Source organism: Schistocerca nitens, chromosome 9 (genome assembly GCF_023898315.1).
Source record: "Schistocerca nitens isolate TAMUIC-IGC-003100 chromosome 9, iqSchNite1.1, whole genome shotgun sequence".
In the NCBI taxonomy this organism is placed as follows: domain Eukaryota; kingdom Metazoa; phylum Arthropoda; class Insecta; order Orthoptera; family Acrididae; genus Schistocerca; species Schistocerca nitens.
Window position 1 is genome coordinate 368,294,281 of NC_064622.1, and position 19,361 is coordinate 368,313,641.

The 19,361-nt window shown below is 37.9% G+C and overlaps 1 protein-coding gene across 1 annotated transcript in view; it reads left to right on the forward strand.

Annotated features, from left to right (window-relative positions):
* Positions 1–19,361, forward strand: part of LOC126204442 (protein takeout-like) — a 72,701-nt gene that overhangs the window by 26,944 nt on the left and 26,396 nt on the right. The window contains exon 2 of the mRNA XM_049938831.1: positions 16,842–16,934. Coding sequence (XP_049794788.1) covers positions 16,842–16,934 — 93 coding nt within the window. The remainder of the gene's footprint in view (positions 1–16,841; positions 16,935–19,361) is intronic.

Here is a 19,361-nt window from a genome sequence, read left to right on the forward strand (position 1 = left end):
AGGAGATGGGACCTAGATAAACTGACTAAACCAGAGAATGTACAGAGTTTCAGGCAGAGCATAAGGGAACAATTGACAGGAATGGGGGAAAGAAATACAGTAGAAGAAGAATGGGCAGCTTTGAAGGATGAAGTAGTGAAGGCAGCAGAGGATCAAGTAGGTAAAAATACGAGGGCTAGTAGAAATCCTTGGGTAACAGAAGATATATTGAATTTAATTGATGAAAGGAGAAAATATAAAAATGCAGTAAATGAAGCAGGCAAAAAGGAATACAAACGTCTCAAAAATGAGATCGACAGGAAGTGCAAAATGGCTAAGCAGGGATGGCTAGAGGAGAGGACAAATGCAAGGATGTAGAGGCTTATCTCAATAGCGTAAGATAAATACTGCCTTTAGGAAAATTAAAGAGACCTTTGGAGAAAAGAGAACCACTTGTATGAATATCAAGAGCTCAGATCGAAACCCAGTACTAAGCAAAGAAGGGAAAGCAGAAAGGTGGAAGGAGTATATAGAGGGTCTATACAAGGGCGATGTACTTGAGGACAATATTATGGAAATGGAGGAGGATGTAGATGAAAATGAAATGAGAGATATGATACTGCGTGAAGAGGCTGACAGAGCACTGAAGGACCTAAATCGAAAAAAGGCCCCGGGAGTAGACAACATTCCATTAGAACTACTGACAGCCTTGGGAGAGCCAGTCCTGACAAAACTCTACCATCTGGTGAGCAAGATGTATGAGACAGGCGAAATAGACTTCAAGAAGAATATAATAATTCCGATCCCAAAGAAAGCAGGTGTTGGCAGATGTGAAAATTACTGAACTATCAGTTTAATAAGCCATGGCTGCAAAATACTAACATTCTTTACAGACGAACGGAAAAATTGGTAGAAGCCGACCTCGGGGAAGATCAGTTTGGATTCCGTAGAAATGCTGGAACACGTGAGGCAATACTGATCCTACGACTAATCTTAGAAAATAGACTAAGGAAAGGCAAACCTACGTTTCCAGCATTTGTAGACTTAGAGAAAGCTTTTGACAATGTTGACTGGGATGCTCTCTTTCAACTTCTGAAGATGGCAGGGTTAAAATACAGGGAGCGAAAGGCTATTTACAATTTATACTATTATAAGAGTCGAGGGACATGAAAGGGAAGCAGTAGTTGGGAAGGGAGTGAGACAGGGTTGTAGCCTATCCCCGATGTTATTTAATTTGTATATTCAGCAAGCAGTAAAGGAAGCAAAAGAAAAATTTGGAGTAGTTATTAAAATCTATGGAGAAGAAATAAAAACTTTGAGAGAGACAGACCACGGCGGAAGCGGTCAGGTACGAATGATATCACTGCTACAAATTACCTTTCACCGAAATTAAGCACTGCATTAAATAATGACGACAATGTCGGGTCTATTGGGCACAGTATAATTTGATCGCCAATGTTGGCAGCGGAAAGAATCAACATACTAGCAGCTCGAATTCCAGCGATCTTTACCGAATCAGTTCTATATTTACGAGAGGCCAGGAAAGTGTGGGCGCACTGTACTGGGATAGAGGACACGCACTGCGCTAACACAAAGACGAGGTATCTGACCCACCTTATTTAACAAAGGAGAAACAACGATTTCTACTCACTTTTTATTCGGTTTATAAGATACCTACGATTTTAAATTCAAATTGGTTTTCTGGCAAAAGTACAGCTCAGTGTTTTAAATTCGTCTATAATCGTTACAAATTCTTATAAAAATGTATTATTTTTTATGATACGTGCATAGAAAACGTGTGTTTGAAGACATCACGGTGACACACTCGACTTGTCGAACAATGTCTATACAAGAGAAACTTCGCAGGCGAATGTATAATTTGTAGTATGCCGATTTTCTTGTAATTGCAAGATTTATAAGATGCATGCTAGTCCAAAACAAACAACGTCAGAAAAATCTTGTTAAACAGTCTAGATGATTGGTTTGCAAAATTGGGTTACTCTGAATATGACTACAGTATCTAAAGTCACCACATTAACTGAGTATGCATGTCTCAGAAAATTTGTTATGCATCCGCAGAAAGGTGCATTCGATTTGGTGCCCGTGCTTTGGGTGTCACGGATTGGCAGAACTCAGACGTTTGTTGATCGCTTACCTTGTAATTGTCATCGTTGCTCCATTCTCTTACATCATTTCACGATTTTCTTATGATTTTGCTGGTCGGGGACGCGTAAATTCATGTTGTATGTCAGTGACCTCGTCTCAAACTATTGCCAGGCAACGGCGAGAGCCGCTGCTGAAACCCCCCCTGTGTTGAGAACTGCATCACGTCGCTATATGTTGTTTAAGAAAAATGCGGCAAATAATCGCCGTACAGTTAAGGAAACTGTCCAGCTATAACAGCGGATGCGTAACTACCGTTGGAACGACAAGGACCATGAAATCGACGATGCGGAGCTTCTGCATACAAAAATAAATAAGGAAAAAATGTGAAAAATTTAAAATGGGAAGGAAACGGGAAATTTTAATAAAATCGCTTTGTTAAAAATAATGAAAGATTGTTTCGGAAATCATTCTGACATGCGATTCATTTATCTCCTGTCAAAGATCAGTCTGCATTAGGATACGGACATCAGTTAATTGTATGTGTAGAACGAAAGGGACAAGATGTGAGCAGATGTCTCGTCCAAAGCCATTACAGAGCATCTGTTATGAATGGTGTATACAATAGAGTGCAAAAAAAAAGTCACAATTTAAATTTATTTCTTAAGTGGAGAGTCCTCTTTGTACATACGAGAATTACGTGAATTTCATTTTTTTTTTCAGATAAAACTAAAAGTAACGGTAGATCTGATTGTATAGTTTTATTCTTTACACTTTTGTCTTTAACAATTCATTTTTTAAGTTCACAACGGACGCTGCCTGTAACCGCTGCACAAGGTGGAAGGACCCCTTGTAAATGGAACAATGGTTATCAGCAGGAATTCCCGAAGCCCTCCTATTGGACTGTAACAAAATAATTTTGTATACGCCATTTTCAATATATTTTCTACCAGAATACGCAGACTAATTGATAAATATTAACGTTCTAATAAAATGGTGACTTGATGAACAAAATGTCATTTTCTTCGCCCAAAAAAATCGAGACAAAAGGGTGTTCCGAAAATAGACTTTTTAAGATATCGCAAATCCGCTACGTATGCTGATAGAGAATTCAGTTCAGAATGACGGCATCAAATTCCGATCAAAATCGTATGTCGGTTCCCATGTTATGTTTCCCGTCAATTTGAAAAATACAGCTCCGAGGAAGACGCGTTTACAGTTTGGGTTGCATTTTTTGCAATTAAACGTATCTCCAGTCAGCGATGCCTGTACCATACAGCAATCCTTCCAGAACCAAAAGCACGTCCTCCTCCATCTTCCTCGCGGCCATGGTGGCCTCTTTGACAGCGTAAGGCCTCCGCCGCTCTGCTCGCTCGATACCCTTTTCGTCCTCTTTTGTGAAGAATTTGTAACAGGCTGCTCCGATCTCAAGCTCGATAATTTCCGTAATGCACCTAAGGCCACCGTTGAAATTACGTACTGTAAAAATGGCCGCAATATAGACTTCTTCTCTCGTTGTGAATGGTTTTCGGGCGCACGTTATCACTAATTGCCTTGCAACTCTATGACAGAATTTCTCGCGAACGTGGGATGAACACCACAAAAAGATGAGATCGCAGAGAACATTTTAACCCAAACTAAAATGATTTTTTTGAATTTTTCAGAGACGACAACCCCCTTACAGGCGTTGTAGAGACTAAAAGAATAATCAAGAAATAATCCTGTATTTCGAAACAACTGAAAATACCTGCAGATTTTCTGGCCACAGCATACTACGGAGGTAGGAGGTATAAACTGCGTGAGTAGTTCCAAGGCAAAAAGTGCTAAATACAACGCGTTAGGTTTGCTTATAAGAAACCATATATACACTTAGAGATTCACTGACATTCTTAAGACTCTGCTACACAATTCGTAAGAATGAAAAATGTAACGAACGAGGTGTATCAGTAAATTTTTAAAACATAATCTTCCCCTTTTCAGATTCAATTATCCACTAGAAGGGATTAATATACTACTTAAGCCTTGCTGTTTGAGAGTATCGACATTACAGCCGCATATGACTTCTTAGGAACGGTGCCACGAAACGACAATGGAAGATTAGGATTTAACGTCCCGTCGACGGGGAGGTCATCAGAGATGGAGTGCAAAACCAGGAAGGGTGGTTAAGGAAATAGTGTTTTCAAATGAACCATCTTGAGACTTGTCTCAAGCAATTTGAAGGGAAATCACGGGAAAGCATAATCTAAATTGGCGGACGCGGATCTGAACTGCTGTTCTCCTGAATACAAGTCCAGTGCTGTACACTGCGACACGCTAGATGGTTCTCAGAAAGAGCTACCATCAAGTATCATGCGACAAATTACTTGAATAAGCTTTTAACTTCTGTGTAAACTGCTTAACAAACAGTAGGGAAGCACTTTGACGAGCTTTGTAGGAACGGGAGCCTGAAGCAGCCCGTAATTGGGTTGAAAGTAACATTTCTTCGCAACTAAACACTTGGTTTTAAGGAATGAGGTACATTATAGATGCATGCGTAGCAATACAACATTTTACTATATACCCACTGTTTTTCTTAGGTTATATTCAACAGAATATTTTTAGTGTCTCACTTTGGGCTCCAGTTATGTTCTGTAAGCTCTTCACAATGACACCTGAACCGATGTCCGAGCCAAACGCTTTTCCACGCTACACTATTTTGTAACTTTATGACGTCACAGGCAAAACAAATACTGTCCGACAAATACGTAGAGACATAATCTATCTGTTGTGGGCTCAACCACTGTTAATGCACTGTTAGTTTCATAGCTGTTAGCGATTCAAATCTGACAGTATTTTGCAACACAAGAAAGTTCAACCAACGAGCAAAAGGACGTTTTCAAGCCGAAAAATTTTTACGTTTTACGATACTGTAAGTCAGTATCATCAACTTGGAAACAGTGTCCAAATTTCAATACACCATACTATTCCCCAATCTTTTGGCTAGAAAACCCTATTTTGCAACATACTCTCCGTTCAAAGCGACGTCTTTAGGCCACCTTATTGGTAACGGCCTGTATGGTACCGCTCTCCTGGTCGACGTCGGAGTAAACGTGTTCCTACATCAGTAATCTCGTCATCATCCAGGTACTGTATCCCAAGGAGTGCATCCTTCATTGAGCCAAAGAGATGGAAGTTGGCAGGTGTGAGAGCCGAGTACACAACTTTGAGTACCCCCACTGGTGGACGAGTGTGTCATCACTACCAACAGTTGAGCAACGAGGTGCTTGATTGTGATCTGTCGATCTCTTCGAATGGCAGTGTTTGCACGTTCCAAAAGTACTGGAGTCACAGCTTGTGCACCCGACTGAAACGCAGGAGACCGGATAGGTTTGGGCGATCTTGTCACAATGATGACAGATACCTCGTCCAATGACTCACCATGCTTTTGTTCACTGGCAGGTGTCCGTAGACATTCTGCAAGCACCTACGAATATCCACGATGCTCTGGTTTTGCGCCCAAAAGAAACTCAATGAGAGCTCTCTGCTTGGAAAGCACCTGTCTACTACAGGCGCCATTTATGAACGCTACACATAGCGCCGCTACCTATCATAACATAAAACTATACGGGCTGAAGCGGGAATTTCACGTCCCACAACAAATTCCGCAATTTTTGAACCGAACTTCGCCAAGAAAACGTTATTTATTGAACGCCCCTCGTAACAACTGGCACAGAGATGCAAAAGCATTCTGTCTGCTTACGTTCCATCCGCTAATGGAAGAGGGACAGAATTTAAAACATGGATCAATAAAAGAGTATCTTCTACCACGCAGTTTACAGTGGTTTGCAGAGTCCACATAAAATTCTGTGCTTGTAAGTTGCGTAGAAAATGAAACAAGACGAAATACTAAATTTTCTAAAATAATAGACCATTTTTGATTTACAAGAATGAGGAAAAACCTCACTTACGTTTTTATTTATTTATTTATTTATTTGGTCCTGTTGATACAGCTAGTGTACAAGTAATATAGGACAAGACAATTGATGCAATTACAGTAGTACATTAACATTTATATATCACATTGCACAGACATTGGTTTATTTTACAATAACAATTACTTGCATGTGGTATTAAAGCCTGCGTTATGCCAAAAACAGTTTAAGTGACAAGAATTTAAGCCATTACCGGTATGTTACTTTCACAGTTCATTTTTATGTCAATATTCAAACTTATATACTGCTTTGAAATTATCTATTTGTTCTTGTTTTGTTTTGCAGTTAAGTATCAGATATTATTTCACTTTTTGTGACAGACTTCTTACGTTCAGAATAAAACCATAAAAATTGATTCATTAAGAAACTGAATAATGTCAATTTTTTATTTAATTGGGAGGAGAGCGACCACGGTAGTGATGTGATACAGTGTGTGTATGTGAAGGGAAAAAGGAGGTGGGGTGGCTGTGAGAGATTATGTATGGCAGCATCTCCTGTATGTGGGCGACATTTTGTTGAGTAGGGAATGAGGTGGGGTTGAGGGTAGGCATTTAGGAGAGGAAGGGCCCCCACATTACGTAATTTCTCTATGTTTAAGACCCTAGTGTAATGGATGTATGTATAGAGTGTTGTATGATGAGAAGAGGGAGAGGGTAAAAGCCAGTGCTAACACATAATTTACTCCTCTCACGTAGTACCAAATGGATGGCGAATGGAAATGTCTTTCACCACCAGGATTCGAACTGGATGCCAATGCATTCTGTGCTATGTTTATGTGATGTATTGCACATCTATGAGGATCTCCCTATTATGGATGCATGAAAAGAATAATTTATATAAACTAAGAGAAGTGATTTTTTGCCATGTACTCGAATATGCCCAGCTTTCCAGTCTATCATGATCACCCTTTGGTCTCATTATGACATGATTTTCCTGTAGCCAGGGATAGGGATGCGTTCATCATGATCTCTGGAGAGAACTGCAAAGAGCAACAATATTCTCATGTACCTGTACAATAACTTTGTACACATTAAGTCTTAAGACAATGAATACTTGGATGGAGTTAATATCATCTAGGCTGTTCAACTGTGTCGTGTTCCTCTGCAAATTTCTTCTTACACAATTGATGTTTTGACCCTTCTGCTGGTATCTTCTGTAGGATTTCCTGGTGTTCCCAATTAGTTGAACACTGTAAAAAACCAGCATCTCGTTCATGTATTGTAGGAAGTTTTGTTCTGAGGCAGTGGGATAACTGGGTGAAGTTTTTTCTGGCTACTGCAACATTGGTGTGCCATCATCACTGGATAAGTACTGGTAATGAAAACAGTGAAGAAAGAGAGAGGGAATATTTACAGAAATATTGTTGACATGGTATAGAGATGGCTTCCTGTTAGTTGTTTGTATTCCTCTGTGCCTGGATATTTACTTCCTCGATTGTGGGAACCCACAAAGCTGGAAGCTGCGATAAGTCTAGAAATTTTCATTCTTAGAAATCTCAATTGCTCCTCAGACTTTCTTTCTACAAATGTTGCATTCTTTGCCAGCACTTGTTATTGAAATCTATATCTTGGTCACAGTTCTCCTGATGTTCCACCACTGCAAATTTAAAACTTTGTTTCAAATGTGAATGCCTAGACTTTGACAGTAAACCCAGGGTAAGTGATACTTACTTTTTCTTTATTAAATATACACTCTGCCTGACAAAAAAAAAGTGAAGCACCCTGCAAACATGGCCAGAAGTCAAGGTAACTTCATACACATGTAGTGTGAGGGAATAATTAGAGTTGCAACTCCCTGCAACAGGTAGAATGGCCACCAGAGTGCATTAGTGTTGTTTGTATTTTAGTGTTGCTACCATGTCTGAAAGAGTAAACAAGAGTTGTGAATAGTGTCAGATGTTGGGTGATCACTGTGAAGAACATGGAGATTCCATGTCCTGATCGGAGACTACATTACCAATACCTGACAGATTTGGAAAGGGGTCTCATTGTGGGTCTGTCAACCATATCTAACCACCATATTGGGGACCAAGCACGTCATAACTCCTTCACAGTTATGCTTGCCATCAGAGAACAAGTAATGAACTTCCTGCATTGTACTGTGTCATCCCACAAGATTGATCAGAGGGCAGTAGCAGCAGCCAGACAAGAGAATTACTGTTCCATGTATAGGCAACCAGTAACACAATAACACAAACAGCTGCATTTGGAGTGATGTCGTGACTGGGAAGCATTGACTGCTGATGAATGGTGTCACATTTTGTTCAGCAATGAATTATAGTTCCACATTACCCTGGATGACTCCTGTCATGGGTGGCTACCTGCGGGAGGTTCCATTCTTCCAATATTTTGGAGAGGCACAAGGGTAATACTCCTGGCATCATGGTGTGGGGTGTTGTCGGGTATGACTTCAGGTTACAATTGGTACTGACTGAAGGAATTCTAATGGCACAACAGTATGCCACAGGCATTCTGCATTCACTCATGCGACAATATTGTGATGCAATTTTTAAACAGGAGATGCTCAATGACGTGCATCTCTATAAACCACCTGCATGATGTTGCAGTAATCCTGTGACCAGCATAATCCTCAGATTTGTTCCTGATAAAATATATGTGGGACTAAGTTGGATGTCAACTTCATCCCATTGCCAGTATACATGATATCAAAGACCATTTGCAATAGTTGCAAGCCTGCTTGCCTCAGGAGAGGCTTAATGACACCCTTCCCAACTGAGTCAGTGCACACATCCAGATAACAGAGGGTGCAGCATCATCCTTATAAGTAGACTCATCCTGCCAAGTTCTTTGTAAATTTGATTTGCTTTCATAATCATTCAACCCGCGAAGTTCATTTCATTTCCTGCTCCTGAGTGCTTGGTTTCTTTGTCAGACTATATACTTTTCATTCTCTATTGCTATCATTAGAGTGGATGTTTTGAGTTCTGATCCATTGTAGAGTCAGCCTTTTCAGTCAAATAGCAGACGAGAGTTACTGGGGCAGAGAGAGACTCATTTGGTAGTATTTGGGAGAAGATTTCCGGGCCAGCTTTGGTGTTACAACCAAGAAAACCTTTTGAAAATGTTACTCATAACTATGAAATTGGACAAGAATTTTAATAAATCTTTGTCCTGAAACTGTTTGGCTGTTATCATTTTCCATGGTGAAATTGGGGACAGAAACTATTTTTAATTTAATTCTGGGACAATATGTTCCAGACATAAATTAAAAAGCATACTGTATGCGTAGCTGTGTGTACAGAGTAAACTCCATGACTTGCTCAGTATGTACTGTGCTGGTTTGCAGGTGATGCAACCTAAGGTGACTCGTGTGCTAGTTATTAGCCCTCTTTTGAAAATAACTAAGTGAGATGGTGCAGTGGTTAGCACAATAAACTCACATCAGACGGAAGAGGTTTAAAAGCATCGTCCAGCCATCCAGATTTACCAAACTTGCTCAAGGCAAATGCTGGGATAGTTCCTTTAAAATGGGTACAGCCGATTTCTTCCCCAGCAATCCATAATCTGAGCTTGTGCTATGTCTTTGATGACCTCACTGTTGACAGGATGTTAAAGTCTAACCTCCCTCCCTTCTACTGGAAGTAAATATATACCGGTAATGCAGTAGGTAGATTGATCAGTTTGTACCTCATTACTGAGGTGCTTGTTACATCAACTCTTGAATACAATTACAATATCAGCATATGGACCAAAACTTTGATTTTAGAATTCCGTTGAGCTGCATGTCGTGTAGGATTATTGAGGACTTTGTCCATTGGTACTGATTCAGTTTCAAATTACTTTTAATCATAAAATTCTCAATGCATTTTTGCCTATAAGGATAGTGTCAGTCTTAGTTTCCACATACTGTGCAGTTCGCAAAGTGAGTTGCTTGGTTTAGTGTCACATAACACCAAACTTTCATCAGAACATATATATTGCAACAAAAACAGAAACATCTGATTGATGAGAACCAGGCATACTGGTGCTGCACATGCAAGGGACAGAAAAGAATCACAAAAAAATTATTTTAAAATAAACCTATGAGAGGAGAGCAGGTAGCTGGAAAAAATAATGTAGGAATGTTTGAAATCTAGTACAGCAAGCAGTAAAGGTTTACTGCAGGTGTTTCTATCATCTAATTCCACATCAATACCTGAACTCAGTCTGGGACCAAAATATTCTACCAGTTCAACAACAAAAACATTCTGCGAAGAACCTGACAGGGCATTTTTCACTTTGTATTGCCCAATCTGGCACCTGAACTTGCCTCCTACCCATTACACTGGACAAATTGATGCAGTAGTTAAGACAGAGAATGCTTACTGTCTAACACAATGGTTCAAATCCATGATCAGCCATTTAGGTACGCCTTTCATGATTTTCCTAAATCAAATTCTAGGACGGCCCCTAACACTACAATGAAAAAAAAAAAATTTTTTTTTACTATTTTATGTGTTATTGTGTCTTATTTTATGGCAACACTCTACATTTACAAACAATATTGTCAGACCAGAAAAGGGCAATCAGAATGATATGCACTGTCAAGCACTTAATTAAGCATTTAACTTGTCATTTATATATTTATATTCTGTTGGGATTTGTTAAAAATAATGTGGGTTCATTCGAAAGGAATTTCAGCAGTCATTCAGCAAATAATAGCCACAAAAACAATTTTCAATTGCATGAAACCTACTTGGCCATGGACAAAAAAATTGCTGTAAACTCCAGTTTTAGCAACTGTTCTGCATTTCTGAAGTTTGAGTGGTTAACTCATTTCAAAATCTAAACTGAAATGGCTCCTAGGGACATACTTCTTTTATTCTTGATAGGAGGGCCTCAAAGTAATTTCTCTGTATTATATTACTTGTTTATGTATACCATCATAAATCTCATTGTTTTAAGAAAATATTTCTATAAGAATTCTGTGAATTATATTAGTAGTGGCTCATTCCAAAGTCAAGAGGCAGCAAGGTAAATAAATAGGCCACAATTATTTTACTTTCCCATCTTTATCGAACTGAACAAATTCTTCATCTCTAGTGATCTTTCATTTCTTCCCTTCCAGTTACCAATGTGTCCTGTGGCTTGGTGTACTAACTGAGAACAGAGTGGGGTATTATACTGAATGATGTTTTCTTGGAAGTCTTGTAGTATAATATCTTGTAGTACACCTCATTAGTGGAGAATACATTTCTCACAAGGATCCACTTTCAGTATGTTGCCTGTTGCTTGCATAGTTGTTGAAGGTGATTGGTAAAATCAGATGTAAAGCACTTATAAATCTGTATTAACTCGGAGCCCTTAGTTCAACACAACAAGAAAAGACTGAAAGTAATGGGCACAGTCAGTTGCTGTACAAAAATTCAGTGGCTACTTGTATAGAAAAACAAGGAACTTGTCCAGATGCCATTTTTGCCGGTAAATGTCAATAAAGGGAAGCTGTGACAGTGTTGTGGATGACAAAGTGCAGCTACAATGGTGGATTATCAACTCTGAAACCACATTGAAGTCCTAGCAGAAGAAGTTTATTGTTTGTTGCATATCCTGAGCTGTATGTAGTGAGTTCAGTAAATGTAGTAGTTGTGAACTTCAATTTGTGCTGCTTTGGAAAGAGATCAGAATAGAAGTAAGGGGTATACTGCAACATGGTATCAGTGCATGTTGAGCTGCATCACAGTCATTGCTTATCAACTTATGTATTCAACACATTCATTTATCGTCCCTCATTTTCACAAAAATGTGACCTTAAAGCTTCAGTTAGCTAAGCTAGCACTTTCACAAACTGTCCAAATTGATTCACTGAGTAAAGCTTTATTTATTTTTATTTAGAAACATTTTAATTTGGTAACAGTTCACAGCTTGTCCATTACTTCTTTCAAAAAGTTGGCATCCTTACTTTACATTGAGCCATCCCTAATCTAGTTCCTTATGGGTGTATTTATGTATTTATTTGTCCACATAAATCTCTTTTTCAGTACACATACTGTACACAGGATATTGGACAGAGAACCTTTTTAGCTATTGGTTTTACAAACATCAGACATATATGATTTAAATTTTTATAACAGATTGGATCTATACAGTTACAGTAATAATTACAAATTTTATTAAGTACCGTATATTTATAAATTATTTCTATGATTAAGCATATGAATTACATTTTTTCTTGCATAAGAAACTGTGAGATTGAATAGTAACAGTTTTTCAGGAAGTAGGCTGTCATAGACTTTTTACAGCTCTGTAGTTCAGGAAGAGATTCTATATTTCTTGGTAATCTGCTGTATAGTTTTGTTCCTGCATGATATACACCTTTTTGGCCTAATGTAGTGTTACAATGACTAACATGTATGTCAATCTGACCAGGTACTGCAATCAGGGACACTTTTGTTTCGAGGAAAAACGTTTTCTTTTCTCAGCGTACTTTTTTTGACACGCATAAATGCAGGGAAGGGGTAAGATCTTTAGATCTTTAAAGAAAGATATACATGGTTTTCTGTTGCTTCTTTGTTTCATTATTCTTATAATTGCCTTTTATTTCCTGGAAACTGTTATGGTCTGGTGTACGTTTCCCCAAAAAATGGTACTGTACTTCAGTATCGAATGTACATGAGCAAAGTATACAGCCCTAACTGTTTCTGCACTAGTACTGTTGCAAATAATTCTTACTACATAGATCATTTTTGCTAGTTTTGAATTTAAGGATGTGATATGAGAGCTCCATTTAAGATTTTCCTGCATATGAATCCCAATAAATTTAGTTTCAGTGGCAGCACTAGTGTTTTGGTTTTCTGTACCTATTACTGGTTGTGCTGCATTTTTGTTTTGATCTCTGTGGAAATTAATGAGTACTGTTTTTTGGATATTAGCTGTTAGCCTGTTTCTGGTAAACCATTCAGACACTTCTTTCGTAATATCTTTTGCAGGTGAAGTAAGATTTTCTTCTTTATTTCCTTCAATCAATAGACTGGTGTCATCTGTAAACAGTACTGGGTCAGAATCCCTGACATGTAGTGGGACATCATTAATGTATACCAAAAAAGAAAGGGGCCTAAAATAGAACCCTGTGAAGCACAATGACTTATTCCACATAGTTCTGAAAGGTGTATCTGGAGTTCACTGACTTCCATGTGCTTAATTTCAGTTACCTGAGAGTGATATTCCAAATATGATTGAATCTACTGATTTGGCACATCTCTTACACCATACCGTTCAAGCTTTCTCAGGAGCACAGAATGATCAATCACATCAAAAGCTTTTGTTAGGTCCAAGAATAAACCTGAGATTTTGCTGTGGTTGTCCACTACATTTAACACATGGTTTATCACATTGAAAGTGGCCGTTTCAGTTGACTGCTGAGGTCTGAAGTCACATTGACATCCAGAAATAATATTATTCTTGTTGAAGAATGCAGTTAGTTGTGAAAGTAACACTTTTTCAATAATTTCTGAAAACCTTGACAATAGTGACACAGGCCTGTGCATTGCTGATCACCTTTTTTATACAAGGGTTTTACTTTTGCCATTTTCAGTTGCTGTGGGAAAAAATCAGATGACACGGATGAGTTGCATATGCCTAATAAAGGAGAGAGTATGTATCTTGCTGTTATTTTTATAATATAATCTGGAATATCTTCAATGCCAGATGAATAATTGCTCTTCAGTGAATTAATGGTATTTAGGAGTTCTGTTGGGCCTGCGGGACTGAGGAACATGGATATATTATTTGTTTCAACACATGAAAATTCTTTCAGTGTTGTATTGGGTGCATTACCGAATTTTTCCTTCACTAATTTTCCAGCAACAGTTGCATGATAAGAATTGAAGTTGTTTGCAAATGCCCTAGGGTCAGTGACATTCTTGCCATCATGTGATATCACAATATTTTTGTGAGTTTCCTTCTTCCCTGCAAGGTCCTGCACAGCTTTATACATGGACTTGGTGTTATTGAATGACTTGATAATATATTTGTCATTTTTCTTAGAGTTTGCCTCTTATATTTAAAGGCTATGCAGCACATCAAGTTATCTATGTATATTGTGATATATTCCTGTATCTACATCTAAATACATACCTTACAGGCCGCCATATGGTGTGTCGCGGACTGTACCTTGTATCATTACTAGCCATTCCCTTTCCTGTTGACTCACAAATGGAGTGAAAGAAAAACAATCATCTGCATGCCTCCATGCAAGCCCTGATTTATCTTGTCTATATGGCCCTTACACAGTATGTATGTTGGTAGCAGTAGAATAATTCTCCAGTCTGTAGCAATTGCTGGTTCTATAAAGTTTCTTAACAGTCATTGACTAAAAGAATGCCTTCTTCCCTCCAAGAATTTCCTTCCGTGGACACACAGCATTTTTGTAATACTTGCATGTTGTTGAAACTATCAGTACTGAACCTAGCAGCAATTCTCTGAATTGTTTCCAAGTCTTCCTTTAATCTGACTTAATGTGGATCCCAAACACTTGAACAGCACACAAAAATGAATCACAAATTGTTTTGTACATTGTCTCCCTTGTAGAAGAACTACACTTCCCTAGAATTCCTCCAGTAAACCAAAGTCAAGCATTCATCTTTCCTACAACAGACCTTATGTGTTTCTTCCACTTCATACTGCTTTTCAGAGTTCCACCAGATACAGTACTGAATTGATATGAATGTGTCAAGTACCATGTCACTAATACTGTATTTGAACATTACGGGATTGTTTTTCGTACTCATATGTGTTAAACTGTTTCTTTCCATATTTACAGTAAGAGTAAACAGCATAGTTTAACTGCACATACATTTTTAAAATGGGAACTTTGCTATGAAGTAGGCATTCTATGTGGAAGTATGATCATGAACTCTGATTTGGGGGGAAGAGGAGTGAAATCTATATCCAGGCATCCAGATTTAAGTCTTCCTTTGTTTCTCTGCAAAGCATAGGGAGAAAGCTGCAATGTTCTCCAGAAAGAGGAATATTATTAATTCTGTCCCCCCTCCCTCCCCCCCCCCCCCCCCCCCATCCACATTTGGTTGGAATATCACTCTATTTCTAATAACCTAAAGCATCTCACTACAGAAATCTCTTGAAGTCAAGAAAGACAGTCTTGTTCATTTTCTAATGTCTTACAAGTCTGTTCTATCAGTCAATATCAATGTGATTTTGTAAGGTCAATCACATTCATGCAAAACTGGTGTGGCCTTAGGATACCCTTTTAAACAAATTACCCAAAAATGTGCTCAGTTTACTTAAATCAACTACTACCACAAATAAAACAAATGAAAATAACAAAATTTGTTGATACACATAACCAAATGTACACTTTCATTAGCATATAGGTGGCTTAGAGCTGTATAGTCTGCTTTTTTTAATTTTTCTCCACATTCGATAGATTTGAGGAGTATTAGCTGTTCTTTTTGACTTGTTATTTTTGTTGACATATTATTGGAGTTTCTCAGATGTTCTACATTTTTTTCAGTGTAAATACAACATTATTGGCTTGTGAATAAACATATTTTAGATGAATATATTCTGGGTCGATTTACAACATTATAGGCTTGTGAATAAACATATTTCAGATGAACATATTCTGGTTCAGTTTTCTAAGTTTTTGAACATTTTTTGCTTACATGCTGGATTTAACAGTGAGCATATAATTTTAGATAATTAAGATAAAAATGACACCTATAATCATTTCAATAACATAAAAATGTGTACTTAGTACATACTTATGAAATTAAGCTGACTGTTTGGCTATGAAAGCAATCTCCAACAGCAAATATTTAGTAAATACCTATCACTCTTTTGGGATTTTGTGTGATCTTATTTCATTTATTTTGAACCATGATTAGACAAGTGAGACTGTTTATGATATAAAAGACAAATTAAAACAATTAAATATATTAGTCACTGATGGTTGTCCTAATGTGTCTTTTGTACATTTTGTGTGTTCCCTGTATAATTCACGTCTTAGGACATGACGCAGCTTCAAACTCAAAGTCGGAGCTACATTAAAACTCTCCCACAAGTCAAACGGACCTGTGACCATTTCTGCTGCTCTTATTCGTACAGATCAATGTCCTATGTCAGTCACATATGGTACAAGCCCCACACATTTGAGTAATATTCTAAGATAGGATGCAAAAGTGATTTTTAAGTAATCTCCTTTGCAGACTGACAGCATTTTCCCAGCATGCTGCCAATGAACTGCATGATTGTTTAAAGTTTTGAAGGGGTTTTAAAACATAACGTACTGTTCTGTACAATTTCTTTATTGTTCAATGTGGCAAACGTATACATCTTGCGATAAGAACAATCATAGTGCAATGTTGAACAGCCATTGAGTTTAACAGAAATGGTTATTTTCCTAATACCACATAACACGCATGGTGCCACAGTAATTAGGACACTAGATTCCCAACTGTGTGGATCAAGTTTCCAAATCCTTGTTAGGACTTCTTGATTAAGTTTTTCTGTTTTTCCGTTAAGTCATAGGGAAAAATCCAGTCTCTAAAGGATAACAGCTGATGTATGTTCAAATCATCTGGCCAAATATTAAGAAGCAGCTCACTGTACTGCAAGAATACTGGAAGGAAGCATCATGTGAAATTTTACGTGAAGTAGCTTAGAGAGTAAGAAGTAATTTAAAATAAAAAACTGCTAATAATTTTATTAATTAAACAAACAACTAAACAGTATCAGTTCTTGAATCTAGAAACTACCTATCAGTACTGTGTAACATATTTGTTATAAAGCCAGTAACATAAAAGAAAAATAATTCACAATGCTATGTTTTCAGCAAGCACTTTCAAATTATGCCACCGAAGCCAGCCAGATGTTGCTCAGTGCCTTACAGATGCATTCCAATCAGCTATACCAGAACTTAAGAAAGGTAAGGCATTTTAATCTGTGTGTTTACATGAGAATCATCCTCAATTTTCCTTAAGTTAAAATCCATTCTGTAGTTACATTTCTGATGTGTCCTATGCCGTAGCACCCACTCAATAACTGACTGTCCCACATCGTAATCAACATTTATTTCTTCATCCAAAATGCAGGATACAACTAAGTTGTATCACACAACTACAAACATACTTTAACAATAGTGAATGTTTGATAAAAAATAATATTATTTAGTCTTTGTCCATGTAAAATAACTTGAAAGATAATACCTTCCACAGAAGGAATCCCAATGACTAGAGTCACTGAACCCATTTCCGATCAGAAGAATTAATCCTAAGTTCATTTAGCACTGGCACTTATTGATGAAAAGTCAAAGTCCTTTCAGTCATATGATGACAGCGATTACGAAGCACAGTTGATAGTCTAGGTCCACACAAGAATACCAGTCTTTGAACACTGGTCCCACTGAAGGCCAATTCAGACAAGGAGAAATTCCTTGATAATGTCTGGCTGCTTGTAGTGGCTGTGGTGGGGTATCTTCCAGACTGGATGGCTGCTGGAACCATGAGGTGTAGATCTCGGTGGTCATTCTGTGTCATAACCACTTCCACTGACTCAGTAAACTGAAATGGCGGACAGCGGCAAGGCACTGTCCTAACTACAAAGGCTGGCATAGTAATACCTACTTGTTGCTGGGATAGCAAGTGATTTATGGAAGTGAAGTAGGGCTCCTGACTGTGGCACTGTTGGCAGGGATGCATCCTGCAATGGTGCTGTGGCTGATGCTTCTTGTGATGAAGCTAGTGCTGCATGTTTCTGGTCTTCGAAGCAGACCAGTGTATTCTTGACACAGTCCAGCTGCTTGTGGTTGATATACTGAGCCTGCAGTACTGTTGACATCTGGGTCTGCCAAGGGAATGGGTAATTGGAGCATAGGCAACTGCTCAACCATGTCTATAATGCGGGTAGCCTTGGTTGTAGGTGACTGCGGTTTGTGCTACAGTTACATGAATGAATACAACATAATGCATCATGGATTTTATGATAATTGATACAATTTCCTACATTATTCTGTTTTGTCACAAAATATGGGACGACTGGCTTTATCCCACCAATGAAAAAAAGTTACTAGATAATATTGGAAGAGGAAACACTCAAGACCATGTACAATGCACAACAAAAATTTAAGTAGTAAAGCAAAACCAAGCTGAAGCATTGTTAAACAATAACGAAATAAAAACAGCAAGTAAATGAAATTTAATTCTCAGATAATTGCTGTGACAGAAATAGTCATGTGTTTAAATTCTTGGGCACTAAATTCAATGATTACTTCCACACTTTTGTAGCAAAAACAGAAATGGGACCTACAGAACATGATAGATGAAGTAATAAATGAATTTCAAATATCATAGGTTGCATGAAAAGTATTCACACTAAAGAAAGCCAAAAATTATGCTGCCAAAATATCTGTTAGTATAAACAACTTTATTGAGAAGGAATTTTCTTGGATTAAACTGTACACTCAATGGAGACTCAAATCTCAGTCCTTGACTTTTGTGGGTAATTCTATTACTGACTGAGCTTAGCAGGGATGAATCATGAACCCCACTCACATCTTCAGTTCTACCAATTTCTCTCCTCATTTTTCAAACCTCATAGGCACTCTCCTGCACACAAAGCCATTTCTCCACGAAATCCAAACTTCCAGGAGTTGTTATACAGGAACAATTCTATGAAGTTTCAATAGTATGAGAGAAGTACAAGCAGAACTGAAGTTGTGACAGCGGTTTATTGGTTGTACTTGGATGGCTCAGTCAGTTAAGTGCACAGCCTGTGAAAGGTAAGCCTCTAGGATAAAACCATATGACTGAACTATGAAAACATTTTGAGATTGTAGCAGTTGATACTAAGTTCAAGAAGCCTTTAGTTATATGCCACTACTGGTCACCTAATGGTAGCATACCAAAATTCATTTTGAAATTAGATACAGTACTACAACTCTAGAGCTCAAAGTACCCTAATATTTTGTTATGTGGTAACCTTAACATAAATGTTTTTAAAGAGTTTTCAGCTTGGCAAAAACTAGCGAATGTGTTAATATGCTGCAACATGGAAAAAATTAACCACAGACACACACGAATAACAGCCACTAGTTCCTCTGCTAGTGACATATTGATTGTTAATGCCAATAATGCACATACAACAGTTTTAATGGTATATCGAATCGTAACTGATTGATATTGAATATAGTTATGTCCAATGCTGATAAGCAGACAGAAACATCCCAACACATATACAAATGAGCATCAGTGGGCAACAGTAAGGGAGTAGCAACTTTCACACATTTACTCCACAAAGCTAACTGGAGGGGTGTTATGGCACCTATGATGTTGTCAGTAAAGTAGATGAATGGATA